Here is a 15,101-nt window from a genome sequence, read left to right as displayed (position 1 = left end):
CAACCTTAATAATTCTATGATTCTATGCACGGACCGAGAGACCTTAGAAGTTATGATCAGCTTGAGACAATATGTCTGCAGAAGGCCTTTATGAGAATAAACAGCTATATGAAAAAGAGAGGGTGAGGAAAAAGGATGAAGGTAAACAATGCACTAGAGGAGGAAAGAGGAGGGAGGAAAACATGCAAGTTATATGCAGGCATACAAGTACAGGAAAAATGGAGCAGGTATAAATCGCAAAAGAGATTGCCTTCCCTCACCTCTCTTCTTTCCCTTCAATATTTCTTGCTTGTTATCTCTTAAGACTCTTTTATATACTTATTACTACAAAGCCAAGTGCTGGTTCTTTGCAAATTGTCCAGTGTTCTGTGTGTTCATATTTTTCCATTTATAATACTGTCAAAGGATTAGGGACTTTATTCTCCATATAGCCAATATAGTATACTACTGATGACCTAAACACACCATTGAGACAGAAGTGCCTCTTTAAGGATATAAAATATGTGCTACATAGTGCCCAGTGGTAAATCAGTGTAACAGAAAAGACTAATGAAAATAGCAATGTTAGATTTGAAGGTGGGTTTTAATATTGTTTAATAATATCCAGATTACATTTGTGTAGTATGATGAACAAATTCAGTAGTCTAAGAAATGTATCTAGAAAAAGAAAGACACAGAAAAGTCTCTATCTGCTAATTACTTATAAGTGCTTTTGTTAAGGCCACAAAGAAAAGAAAATGCAAATAGAACTGCATTCTAACATGTAGAAGACCACATAAATTCAAACTGTACCTGTAGAATATATTGGAAAAGGAACATTTTCATAGCACTACAGAGATGTTCCACTGAAAATACAAAATAGTTCTTTCTGAACATGAATTTCAAAATTAGTTAGCTATGTACCAGATGTTAAAGTTTCCTTGTCTCAGCTAATCACATTAAAATTTTCTACATTATTCTTTATATTGTTAATGTAAGCAAGTACATCTTATACAATCAGAAAGCAAAAAGGTTAATGAATAACTTGGGATATAAAACTTTTCAGAATTCAGATAACGTTTTCAAATTCATTTGAAGATGCTAAATTCTGCGCCTCAAGCAGCATTATGAGTTCTTCTGTGGGATTTTGATTGTGACAGTCTTAACTTCTGTGTATTCATGAAGGCCATATTCTCCCCTAGATAAAAGAGAACCAAGAGCAATATTTATGCTAATGCTTTTTACATGAGTTATGTTCTAGATGGAATTTTTGGTGATGGTGTGCAATTGGTCAGATGTAGTTGCTGGCTAGGGTTGCTAGACATTCAGGAACATTAGTAATGCTGTTAGGTAAAACACAATTCCTTAAAATAAAATGTGTTTACAGCGACTTGCTGAGATCTAGACTTCTAGACTAGTGGTGAAACACTGGAACAGGTTGCCCAGAGAGGTGGTAGATGCCCCGTCCCTGGAAACATTCAAGGTCAGGTTGGACGGGGCTCTGAGCAACCTGATCTAGTAGAAGACGTCCCTGATCATTGCAGGGGGTTGGACTAAACGACCTTTAAAGGTCCCTTCCAACCCAAACTATTCTATGATTCTATGATTCTAAGTGTACTGGACGTAGTGGGAAGACATCTGTGCAGCTAGACTGCTGCTGGAAGCCTTTTGAAAAGCTACAGCAACTGGCTCTTGAGAAAAGTGGGAGAGAAAGCAATTTCATTTCTGTGCAGAAGAATGGCTTTTAATCAATTTAGTGCATTTCTAAACTGGGTTTCTGTGCAGCAAATCAGGCACATGTTAGGTCTTCATTTGCTCAACAAGTTATTTGCAAAGGCCTTCCTCTGAAGTCAAGAGTTTTCTCCATAGTCAAAGAATAGACGCTTCATATCAAGTAAATGGGGGACATAATTAATCCACTGTGAAATCTCCCAGACAGTGAAAAACACTTAAATCTTAATGACATGTTTTTAGCATGATTCCACCTTTATGTTTTACATGATGAGATGAAGCTAGTTGTTTGACATCTGACACAGTCAAACTATTTAGACATAATTGATTGTTTTATAGAACAAGGGTTTGCTACAGTATAATGTTAACAGTTCTCAGTGCCATCTTACTAGATACATATATGTATGCAAAACAGAAATCTGTACTCAGGACTCTCGTTCTGTGGGAAAATGTTTACTGATTCTCTTCATTTTTGAAGCGGCTTTCTGTTAGTACGTGACATTCAGTAGTTTAATTCATAACGGTATTATCATTCCAAGAATTATACAGGAAATTTTATTTTGGGATTCAGGGAATTCAGTGGCTTGGTACACTGACTTCCTGATTATTTCAGTGCAGGAAATATGCCACACATATTTCTGCCTCTCCTGAAATTGGTTGCCACATGTTTACAAAACTTTTTTCCATGGCAGACATCTAACTGGTGCTAATTCCTTCCTTGTCCTTTAGCAGGAATATTTTTATTGGTCCACTAATCGTGATTTTGAATGAAGCTTTAGGAAAAACTTCATTTGCATAAAAACTTAACTCCTTCAAAATGCACTATTATAGAGAATATTAATCTTTATGATAGCCTATTGTTGTTTTCCTGTTATTTCCAGCAAATAAATCCCCAAAATATTTCCGTAAAAGGCTGTAATTCAGAATTGATGGTCTCCCAGTTTTTGACACCCAGTAAATGCAAAACAGTCCTTGATAGTAACGGCCTAAATTATTGTGGTTTTTTCATTTTGACATATTCTAAAGCTCTCAGCATTGGCATAACTCTGTTTCCTTTGAAGTCAGTGGGAGCTTTGCCATCAGGAGCAGATTGATTCCAGTGATGAGCAAGCATGAAAACCCTAGCCTTTATCTCTTAAAAAAAATATGAAAAAAGAGAAAAAGGAGCTCTAAAGCACTTCACCTGCACATATATTTTTAATTACTTCCATTATTCATTAAACGTATTATGCATTTGATTTAATAAAAAGGAAAACTTACATGTTTTGATTTTTATTCATTGCTTTAAAAATAATTTGTTGTTCTCAGATATATGGCATTTTTAACAAAAGACTGTTTGTGATTTAATTAAAAAAAACCACAGAAGATATAATTCTACATAATGTATGATATCAAATGTTTCGTATAACACATTACACGATTCTCTTGCTAATATGAAGATCAAGATGAATACAGGTAAGACAGGACATGATTCAAATTGAAACTGGACTAAACCTTAGAAGTTTGAAAGAATTTGATTAGCTTATCATTTCTGTATCCTCCACTTCTAGTCTGGGAAAAGACCAAAGGTCTGAAGACTACAGAAGACTATTTTCGTCATAACTTTTGACCAAGCTGGAATGTACTGTAAAAACACTGTTGTCACAAGACTTTTAAACTGAAAACTCCTGTTTAAATCAAAGACTTTGAAATGTCTTGTGTTTTCAAAAACCTAGCATTTAAAGGCACTTCCACAAACTATACGCATATATATCTTCATGCAAATTACACTTTCTGTATATATACTGTCCTGGCTTTGGCTGGGATAGGGTTAAATTTCTTCCTAGTGCTGTGTTTTGGATTTAGTATGAGGAGAATGTTGATAACACACTGATGTTCTCAGTTGTTGCTAAGTACCCTCCTAGTCCAAGGACATCTCCCATGCCTACTGACTGAGCTGGGTACACAAGATGGGAGGGAACATAATCAGGACAGCCAGCCCAGCTGGCCAGTGGGGTATTCCATACCATGTGACATCATGCTCAGTATGTGAATGGTAGGCGTGATCCAGGAAGTACCGCTCCTTGGTTATCGATCAGCCCAGGTGGTGAGCAATTGCATTGTGCATCACTTATTTTGTATATTTTATCATTAACCTTATTATTTTCCCTTTTCTGTTCTATTAAACTGGCTTTATCTCAACCCACGAGTTTTTCTCACTCTTACACTTCTGATTCTCTCCCTGTCCCACTGTGGGTTGGGGGGTAGTGAGCGAGTGGCTGCGTGGTATTTGGCTGCCTGCCAGGTTAAACCACGACAATGCAAAAACTGTAAACCATAAACACAATGACCGGTTTTGTATATCAGTAGACTGCAAGCTAATAAAAATGGTCATTTTGAAAAAGTGTGTATTTGAGTAATTTTCTTATTTGTTTTATAGAGGAATTCTTTGCTTGACATTGTCTCTGACAACATGAAGCCTCTAAAGACTATATAGACTAACTTGACAAAATCTCAAACTGGACATCCTAGTTATGAATGTTTAAATTTGGATTTTAGAATTTCATTTTGCAGTTCCTGTGAATCTACATTTTTAAAAGTATTTACTTACATTTCTCGTCCATTTCCTGACATCTTAAATCCTCCAAAAGGACACTGAGCAGACATTGCACTATAACAATTAACCCTGGAAGAACAGGAAAATTACTTTTGACAGTGTGAAACAACTTTTTTCGCTTCTGAAAAAACAGTGTTTTTCTGTACACTGTAAAAAACCTATGGTGATAGTCACAAAGCATATCTGAGTAATATATTTGCAAAAATACATGTAGTTCAAGGTTCAGAGAAACAAAGCATTACTAGAAACTACACTTATGATCAGGGTTTTAACACTCATCAAGGGTCTTCAAGCAGAGTGACAGTCATATCTTCCTCAGATAGTTATGATAAAATTCCTTCCTAACTAGGCACAAGCTCTCAAACCAAAGACTAGTCACTGTTAAGTCTTCTGCAGGTATGCTTCCAGTAGATAAATTCATGATTGCTTCAGTATATATATTTAAGAAGTTTTGTTTGGTTCTACTCAATGTTAAACCATATTCTATATTGTGGTTGAGAATAAAAATATAATAATGAGTAAGAAAGGAATTTCACAGGGGAGTTTGTAGTAGGAAGAGTTTTGGCAGAATGTACATCCTGCTACCTAGGTGAGAAGCCCTTTTTGTCTTGCAACATTGCCAAATCAGATATTCTCTATTTTCGTATCTTGTAATTTCTCCTGCTGCCAGTCTGCTGGTTCCAACAAAAGAGGTTCTGCTCATAGTTAAGGATTCCTAGACAGACCAGCAATCACGTAAGAGTAAAAATCAAAGATTCCACCTTTATTTTAAAATTTCTTCCATTGAAAGAATACCAACTCCTAGGTCAAAACTGTTAACTTATTCTTAGAAAGCGTATGTTTTTAGGTCACAGGACCTGGTCAGGAATTTGTGCTGGTTGCGAGTTCTTTTGTATAAAATGTAAATTGGACAAAGGTTTTGCATTCAAGTAAAATTGGTTGTTCTCTTTCTAATGCATTGAGATAACTAGGGAAATGCAGGTCTCTGTCAGTGACAGTCATTAGATTCAGTCTGCTATTCCTCCAAGCTTTCACTCTTGCATCTCTCAGCCTTTGCCTTTCCAGCTCCATGTAAGTTGCCTCTTTCTTTTCCATCACTGGAAATAGTTGTCCTTGTACTTGTAGCAGTTCTTCCTCACTTGTGTTTCCTTCCTTTTCTCAACCACTTTTTATCAATCTTTTCCATCACAGATGTATGTTCAGCCCAGGTTAATGGCCACAGAACTTCAGATAATTAATTTCTTTACACAATACAGGAAACGATCCCCGCAAATTAAGTATGTATTGGGCTATCCCCAGATCCTGAACGGAAAGGGAAGTGGCACTCTCACTGTATTTCCTTTTGTCTCTTTTCCTTTTTAGCAAGTCAACTCCTTTTTCAGACTAAGTTTACAGGGCAATTGTGTGAAGACTTACAAGAAATATTTATTTAATATCACATTAAGTATGGAATGGTGAGGGAGAGAGACACAGGTGGATGGCATTAATCTACCTCCCTAAAGATGACAAGGAATTGAGATTAAAATATACCATCCAAAAAAGTGTTAAAATGCCCTACAATTACTGCCATTGGCACCTGTAGTTCTGAAGAAAGAATTAAAAAAGCCATTACTTACCATACTGTTCCAGCCTGAAGAGCAGCTGCAAACGTCAGTGCTTTATCAATGTCTTTGGTAAAAACTGCTGCTGCTAAACCATAGGTAGTATTATTTGCCCTCTTGATAACTTCATCTATAGTTCTAAACTTCATGATTTGTTGAACAGGTCCAAATATCTGTTTCAGACACATGTAAACATAAGAAGTGGACTAGTATAGCTTACTATTGTAAATAATTCATATTTTAAAAATTTATTTCTGTCAGATGGCCTTATTCCTGAATTCATTCAGGCAGGCGTGTACATCTCAGAACAGAGTTCTAAAAAGGATTATAAATTCACATAAAGATAAGATTTTTGTAGAATGGAGCAAAACAAGATAACCTATTGTAATAAAACAATAAATAAATAAATAAATAAAATGATAAATGATGAAAACAAATAAATAAAGATGAAAAGCGCCTGCCATAAAGGTAGTTAGCGTGGAGTCACAGTGTGTTACATATCTATACCAATGAACTAGTATTTTCTTGGTAAGCTCCACTTTTAGAGTTGAGAAAGACTTTCAAGTTTTCCTTCCCCTTAAACTTTATATTAGACTTTTATCTCTGCAGATAGCTGCACGACTGGGCATGTATGCTGCACGACTGGGCATGTATGCCAAGTGAAACAATGAATTCTGCTTTCCATATGGGTGTTATGTGAGATAATAGGTCCCTCAGGCTCGGCTTTCCCAGTACTGCCCTTCTGTGTTCTCAGCCAGAGGTGCCCATGCCCACCACAAGTGCCAAGGCTGTGCAGGGCAGGGGTGCATTACCACATCTAATTACTTCCATTGCCATAGATCGTGAGCTTTCCACTTGATTTTCCTGGAAAGTGTTTAGTGTTATTTTCTAAATAAAGTTGCAGAATACAACTGCATACATACATCAGAAAACCACTAAACATTCCCCCACTGTCCAAACTGTGAGTTTTGGAACCTGGATATCCTTTAAATTGCCTTGACTCTCTGGGGTTTCATTATTCAATATACTCAAAATAGCATGAGAAAAGCAGTTCTTATACTGCTGACCCAAAGGAAACTAATAGATCTGTATTCACATAAAGAAACATATCCCTGTGCAGTTTCCTACCTGCCCCCCAGACCAGCAGAAACAATCCAAATTATTCCTCATATAGCGCTTTCCTGTTTTACAGCTCTCTCCCCACCACAATTAACTCTAGATGTTCTGGTGTTCATTTTAATTCAGCCTGTTGACTCTTGCTGAATGTACTAGGTATGTTCAGCGGACTGCATCAGCAGTATCGCTGGCTATATAAAGCAACACCTAGATTTATAACAATATTGAAGGAGCTTTCTGGTATGAAGAAGTATAATGGACACCGATTGCAGCACAATTGCAGAAGTTGTTAATCAAAATGAATGTAAAAAAACACAGAGAAGAGATCATGACTGGACTTTGAGGCTGTGTTTACAGAACTGTTTTTCTCAGTGGCATAGCAGCTCTGCAATCCTAACTCTCTCTTGTTTCTTGCAGATGACCACTGCTGCCCTGGCAGTGCCACCTTAGTTGGGTCAGTAAAAGCTTCTTCAATGCTGTGTAGACACATCTGCAAACTGATAACTGATCTAGGTTAAATAATCCTGCAGAGGCAAAACTTTGCTTTGCTATAGTTGCCGCCCACAAAATGCCTGTGGAAGCACAATCTAACTATTTTCTCTTATTGCAAAATAGCTGCTTGGTGCTTACTATGTCCAAACCACAGCTTAAGTGGCCCCTTAGGCAGTGCAAAGAGTTCACAAGATGTGCCTTCAAGGTTTGCTTCTCTGTTACAGGTTACCGTGACTCTGATATGTGAGACATGGGCAGTATGGGGTGATGTAAACAACTCGAACCTCAGCTTTTCTTATCTACTGCCAGCTTAAGCTGGAGCCTTTGCTGGCAGGCCAGCATCATACTCCTCTCCCTCACCTTCACTAAGTTGGTGAAATGGGCATCAGAAACCAAGAAAAGCATTTTAAACACCACCAGGATGGAACAACAGATTTACTGAGAGTGTTTTTATGTACCCACTTGACCTTTTAAACGGATATTTTGTAAAGACATTTAAACAGACAATCTCCAGAGAGCGTACAGACTGCCAAGAATATCTTTACCTCTTCTTTGGCGATGCGCATATCATCTGTAACATTAGAAAAAACTGTGGGCTGGATGAAGTAACCTTTGTCTCCCCATGGACCTCCTCCACATTCCAGTTTGGCTCCTTCTTTTTTCCCACTCTCAATTAGCTCCAGGATTTTTTGATACTGCTCCTTATCAATCTAAATGAAAAGATATTGCAGGGATGAAAACAGCACACACTGATAACAAGCGTTCTTCTAACTCATTAACAAAACCTGACAATGTTCCAGCTTTGTTCAATTGCATGTGTTGAAGTGGAACAGCTGGAGAGCCCTGCAAATATTCTTGTCACTAGCTTCTCAAAACTTTGTAGGCTTTTCTCAAATAGACCAGTAATCTGAAATTTTAACATAGAAGAATCAGCTGTAGAGGGACTGATATCCTGGTTTTCTTTAGTAAAATAAGAAAAAAAATCTATAAAATGAATGTGATTTACACTTCTCCCAGTACTCTTGCCAACTGCAAATGGTTCATCAAAATAAAAATTGCTGAGCTTCATTCCGCAAAAATAACAGAGGGCTTGATCTAGCCGGCAAGGTCTGTATTTCACTAGGTCTGGTAGATAGGCCATACTGTTTTCCTAAACTGTTAAAGGAAGTTAAAAAACAACAATAAAATATAACTGAAACTCAATGCTGTTTTCAGTTAATTCTGATTTATTAGTGGAATAAAGAAACTTACATTTGTGGTTTGAGAAACATAGACGGAAGATTGTTTATGGTATGAAGCCAATCTCTGCTCCTCCATTCTCCCAAGCCTACCAACAAATTCAACATATGCCAAGCATATTGCAGTTTGGCTCTATAGTATGGCAAAATGCATGGTCTTTGGCTGGAAAAAGAGTTTATGGTGGCAGTACAATAGGGGCTTATATTTCTCTAACCCCTTCCAGTTTTCAGTGACAAAGTGCATAAAAGGAAATAGTGTACATGGGGACTAGAAAGAGTTCACACATCGTTTCCCCTCCTCCCCTCTCCAAATCAACCAATCACCACTTCAGTTCTGAAGGGAAATTGTGCACAAGATAACATTTATGTCAAAAACTCAATGGTAAAGCTTGTTTGGTAGAGGCCTCTAACATCCTCTTTTTTTTTTTTTTTAATTTCTTCCATTTTCATGATTCTTTCCTTCACTCTTTCAGAGTTCAGCCCTTCAAGCACTGGTTCATGAACTTACTGAGATTACTTCTAGGGGGACTCTTACACAGAAGCTTCTTTCCTCTGACCATACGCATCAATCAGCAGAGTAGGTGTGTATCTTATTCTCTTACTTGTGCAATAAAAAGGTCACGTTTCAGTTTAAGCAACAAGTTTTGCTATGATCATAGAACACAACAATATTTTCAAATGTTCTGTGGAATCCTGGATGCGTATTAGACTAAACAGCTATTCAGCTAAAGCTGTGATAAAAGCTTGTATTTAAAAGGATATGAATTTATAAGGATATTGATAAGGAGGTGATTTTTAGTTTGCTGCGCTCCCTCTGTCATTTTGCTTTCAAACAATTGCCTTACTGCATGCTGAAGACATAAAATTTCTGCTACTCTGGTGGCCAAATATCTCTTGGGCATAAACATCTTGAAGAGAAGACAAGGTTTAGATGATACAGCTCACGTTGCTGTCAGTCGTTCCTTTATTATCATCATTATTTTTCTTAATAATGTGTGAATTAGCATATATATGATCTTTTGAATTCCACTAGGGCCTTTGGCTCTTCTTTGGTGTCCGCTGTGCAAAGCGTTACACAAACTTGCTGCCTGAGGCAGGTGCTGCCCCAGAGGGCTTGTGAACTGGAGGACAAATACGGCTTTCAAGGAGCTTCTATGACAAGAGAGCACAGTGAATATGCTTGATACAAGTTATTGTTTTTTGTTTCTAGAAAGAATTGCCCAAAACACAAGGAATTTGAAGACAAAGAGAGATATTTAATATAATTACCACAAAAGAAATGCACCTAAACTGCATGGTTACAATTTTCCATTAAATGGCATCATACCTGTTCTAAAAGGAGAAACTTTGTTAACCTGTGAAAAAATTAAGATTTCTGCTAAAGCTTGCTAAGAAGAAAAAGAGGCCAAGAAAGGCAAATGATGAGACTGGAGGAGAAAAGAGTCTTCACGCTCTTTCAAATGTTTTCAATAATGCTTTTTTTTCAGATGTTTAAGCTTCCTTTTTCTTTAGTAAAAGTTTACTTTCATCTCTCATTTAAATTGTTAACATGAATTTCAAACTCAGTAAAGCCACAATAAGACTAGAGTGTATTCCTGTATTTTTATTATTAGTTATTCCTGTATTATTAGTTTTGTATTAGCTACACACCAGACACCTGGAGTTTACTTGTTTCAATCTTCCTGGCATTTAAATTTATTCAGCTGAACATACTAGCTTGTTAGCAAGACACGTTGCAGGATATCGAAATAGCACCCTTACTATTTTTAAATTCTCCAAAGCTTGTGTGGCTTGGAATGCAGTTTTCCAATGTACCTGGTGTCTTTGATTACATAAAATGACTGTGGTAACCAATGAAGAACACATTACATTATCAAATGTGTGGGAGTTCCTTTATCTCCAGCTTTTGCTTTGTTTCTAATACAGTTCCTTTATTCTGTGACAATCGAATATGTGTATGATACTCTGCCAAGAAAGTATATATCCTGTAGTACAAGCTTATATGGGAATAAGACTCTAGAAGAAAACTAATTTAACAATGCTCTAATGTGATCTACTGAATCCACAGCACTGTGATAGCTATGATTTTTTATTTTGCATTTTAAAATTCATTTAATGGGGAAGCTGTTGGCATAACCTTTTAACATAAGCAGGAAAAAGTACAAAATGATGCATTTTGATTGTGTAACATTCTAAAACTGAGAGCAGCATAATGAAACACTAGTACCTTGAAAAAGGAGAAAAGACACTATTAAATTTTATTTCCTCAAGCTACTCACTTACATTGGCACTATTTGAACATAATGTTAGCAATCTCTGACATGGGTGATCGTACTTGCGCTTTTATAGCTGTTGCTTTGGAGCTTTCTCAAAGCATTTCAGTTCTATATACTTGTTCCCATTCCGTAATAAAAGGAACCAGAAAAGAGAAAGAAACCTCACCCTTAGGCCTATGATAGTGGCACAACCAACCATCACTCCAGTTTCTTCCTCCTGGTCCTCCAGACTAACCACTGGACAATAGTACTTAGCCTTGAAACTAATGCAACAATAGGTTTAGAAGTACATTAAACTGTGATGTCATGTCACAGTTAATATTGGAAGCATGTAAGATTACTTACTTGAGGGCCTTGCTGTACACCAGGCAACAGAGGATTCCCAAGAGTATACTTCTTTGCTCGTTCAATGCTCCGACGAACAAACTCATCATAAATAGGCTCTTCTACAAAAATCCTAGATCCTGCTATACAACACTGTCCCTGGTGGTAGAACAGACCAATATGTGCAAATTCCACAGCGGTGTCCACTGCAAAGAAATGCAGAGCTCATTAGATTATAAATTTGAAGGGTCACATCATAAATCCTTTACGAACCTTCGTCACTCCATTTCATTTTTAACACTTTTTATTTTTATGGCCCTTCAAAACACAGATATTCATCCATTTACTTATGTCCAAAACTACTCTTATCAAAAGTAGTATGGTACACCTAGACAACCACACATTCAGCTGTTCTATGTGAAATGTAGGTTCAACATTATTTGCCTTATCAGCAGTACCAAGAGGAATACTCGGCTAGAAAGGTAATAAACCTGTATGAGACCCATCTAGCTGCTTTTGGTTCTGCATTCATGTTTCATTAGGATGATCCTTAATTACAGTGAGGATGGACAGGTTGTCAGAGGTTTGTATCCATTCAGGAGACACCAATTTTTGGTGGCAATCTAACTTAAAACTATGGTGTGACCAGAAAACATTAAAAATCACTCCTTCATTAAATAGGTACAAATAATTTACTGAGAAAGAAAAGAAAAAGAACGTGGGACTTGCAAAAGTAGTAGGTTTATATAGTAAAAATGCTACTAACAGTCTGCGTCCGCAAATATAATGTTAGGACTTTTTCCTCCAAGTTCCAATGTAACTCTCTTCAGATTGCTCTTCCCTGCCGCTTCTTTAATCAATTTGCCAACCTAAAAGGTAGGGAGAGGACAGCTTCATCTCAAGAAGTTTATTATGATGTCAAAAACAATTCTCTGAGTTCCTTGAAAGTGAAAATCAGTTCACAGTTGTCTACTATTTTAGTAATTTTAAAAATGAAAAATAAACTAAAAAAAAAAAAAAATATTGAAAAGAAGAGTCAGGGTGCGGGTGACTTGCAGTCTAAGAACCGGGAGTGCTTTCTAGAAGAGTTTCCCCCTGGACACGCTCATGTTAAGTGCCAAAGACGTCTGGTTACCACCACTCTACTTGCTTGTACCTGTAATCTAAAGTAGGCACTGATTTCTGCTCTGCCAGCTACTCCCATTAGGTTGAAGTTCCTCTGTTTTATACATGGCAAAGCCCTTTGATGCACAAAGTGTATGAGATAAAAAGTAGATATCTACACTGCTTGCATGGCCAACTCTTCCTTATTCAGTTTCTCCCTTAGAAAAAAGAAGAAGAGGAAATAGAACCTCTACCCTGCTTCTTTCCATTGATGGCATAATTAAAGGAACTACTTAATATGAATTCTCCTGGAAAAACTGTGAAGGGAAAACCTGTTTGTAGTCCTAGTGGCTTTGGTCTGTAAACGCTCATGTTTAGCAACCATCAGATAACTTCCTCCCTCTGCCAGTCTTCCTGCCTTCATTTCTCGCTGCTAAATTACACTGTCGGAAGAAGAGGACTGTCACCAAAGTCTCTGGTCCACATGCCTTTGGAGGGACGTGGGGCACTGGGAATGGTAGTTGTTACTGTCCATTGGGAACGTCTGTGGGATATTTCTCAGATGTTGGGGTTTTGGGTTGTCTTTTTTTCCTGTTACTTTAGAGCTAAAGGTTTCTAAGAGTAAACATAGCTCTTGCACTCAGGAAAGATCCTTGACACAAGGCAATGATATTTGTCTTTGGAGTGTACATCCAAGAAGTTAAGACACAGGTCTTCCATGTAGCGTGCATACAGACAAATAATATAATGTACTGTGTAAAGGATATAGTTATATAATGTCTGCACTGAGAAATCTTCAATCATCTCTCTCATAGTTCTTCAGAGTGAAGGTTAGGAAAAATTAGCAGTGGCCTTCCTTTTAATTATTAAATTGATACATATTCAAATATACTTTTAAGACCACCCAGATGATCATCAGTATCATTCAAATACCAAAAAGCCATCACCTCACCTAAGTGTGTGCAGAACCAGGAATGAGATTAATGAAGTATCTTCCTACCATCCTGTTGTTATTAAAATTAAAGAGAATGGAGCACAGCCTGTTTCACTTTTTGCATTTTTTAAAATAATTATTCTTAAAAAAAGAAGCAAATGAAAAGTTAGGAAGATGTTTTCTTTTTAAAGGACAAGACTAAAAATAGCCTTGGTATACTAGAACCTACTGTATCTCATGGAGTTCCTTTGTTTGAAGGATTTTCCTGCAATGCAAACATTGTTTAAATATGTTTAAAGTTAATAATAACCAACAAATCATTAAACAGACTTTGTTTAACAAACCAGAAGCCAAAAGAAAGAAAAAAGTTAAAATAGTTACATAGAACAAGTTAGACATTAAATAATTTCCTGTTTATATTTTCTTGCATTCATTACAGTACCTTTGTAGAGCCTGTGAAAGCTACTTTATCTACATCCATGTGGTGAGAAATTGCTGCTCCAGCGGTGGATCCAAAGCCTGGCACAATGTTCACAACTCCAGGTGGAAATCCTGTCTGAATTGGAAGAGAGAACCCTGTAAATTTGTGGAAGGATAATGACTAGAAGAACATGTCTCACATAGTCTTACTTCCCTTTTCAGTTCTCCAGCCACCTTTTCTCAGCCATAAATTTATTCTCAGTCCTAGAGTCCCAAATGTGTTCATTCTCGTATGATTTTTGCCCACTTTCCCTCACCTGACTTTTAGGCTATTGAACTGGCTCTTTTTTTAAAGAAAGAACACTTTATTTTAATTCTTTTTCAGTGCCATTGCCAAGGAATAAATTTCTTTTTTCTTTTCTCCCCCAGTCAGATATGTAAAGAAAAAGATTGCTTAGTTTCATGTCTGCTTCGTTAAAGCTATTTAAATCATCCTGTGTGCTTGCTGACTTCTGCTCATTAACCCTCATGCTAGATTGGATTTAATTAATGATCTGCTGACTTACACTGAAATTCTATTACGAAAAATGATGGAAATAGTACTTCAAACTCAAAGTCTTTGCTTCTTCCTCTGGACTTGGGTTGAAAATAGAGAGTGGGCAACACAAGAGTTTACAGCACAAAAGAGGCAGATCAACTACCAAGCATGAAAAAGCTGGCTACCTGAGACATGCACAGTTCCAGTATCTTGTAAATTTTCTATTTAAAGAGGCTTTTCCTGTGGGCCCAATCAAACCTATTGTTTCCCACCAATTCTGTATTAGTTATGTTCCATTCATAGGCAAAATAAGTTATTTTCGTCCAACAGCTTGTCAGGCAATCTCCCATGGATGTGTGAAGTGCGGCTGGATTTTTGGTTGGCTTATGAAACAGCTATGGGATCTCAATGGCACTTGCAGAGCAAGCATAGAATTAAAAGACCAAAAGGATGCATCTCCTGTATCATCACTTAAATGAGTCTCTTTTTAGTATTAAACAGGACTTTGCAATTACATGCAAAGGTTCCATTTTCATTCAGAAAATGGTGAATTTCAGCTGGTGAGTTACAGCTCCTAAACTTCATGTCCTGTGTTATGAGCACCAGACAATATTACTTTTGTTCAAGCAACTTCGGTTCCTTACAGGTTCATGCTCAGATACATTCTATCAATGCTTTTTATGCTCATTTAATATTCCAGATTAATATTTGCCCCAGAACTGATGAGACAATGAGGTTCCTTCCATTTGCTT

The 15,101-nt window shown here is 37.0% G+C and overlaps 1 protein-coding gene across 1 annotated transcript in view; it reads right to left on the bottom strand.

Annotated features, from left to right (window-relative positions):
- Positions 1-750: 750 nt before the first annotated feature.
- Positions 751-15,101, bottom strand: part of ALDH1A1 (aldehyde dehydrogenase 1 family, member A1) — a 55,129-nt gene continuing 40,778 nt past the window's right edge. The window contains exons 9-15 of the mRNA XM_009583486.1: positions 13,834-13,947; positions 12,120-12,222; positions 11,375-11,559; positions 8,061-8,225; positions 5,923-6,080; positions 4,301-4,375; positions 751-1,177 (exon numbers count right to left, since the gene is read on the bottom strand). Of these exons, the coding sequence (XP_009581781.1) occupies positions 1,105-1,177; positions 4,301-4,375; positions 5,923-6,080; positions 8,061-8,225; positions 11,375-11,559; positions 12,120-12,222; positions 13,834-13,947 (873 nt within the window). The 3' untranslated portion in view covers positions 751-1,104. The remainder of the gene's footprint in view (positions 1,178-4,300; positions 4,376-5,922; positions 6,081-8,060; positions 8,226-11,374; positions 11,560-12,119; positions 12,223-13,833; positions 13,948-15,101) is intronic.

Source organism: Fulmarus glacialis, unplaced genomic scaffold (assembly GCF_000690835.1).
Source record: "Fulmarus glacialis isolate BGI_N327 unplaced genomic scaffold, ASM69083v1 scaffold42558, whole genome shotgun sequence".
Taxonomy (NCBI): Eukaryota; Metazoa; Chordata; class Aves; order Procellariiformes; family Procellariidae; genus Fulmarus; species Fulmarus glacialis.
The sequence above is the reverse complement of the archived record's forward strand: the minus strand, read 5'-3'. Positions and strand labels throughout refer to the sequence as shown.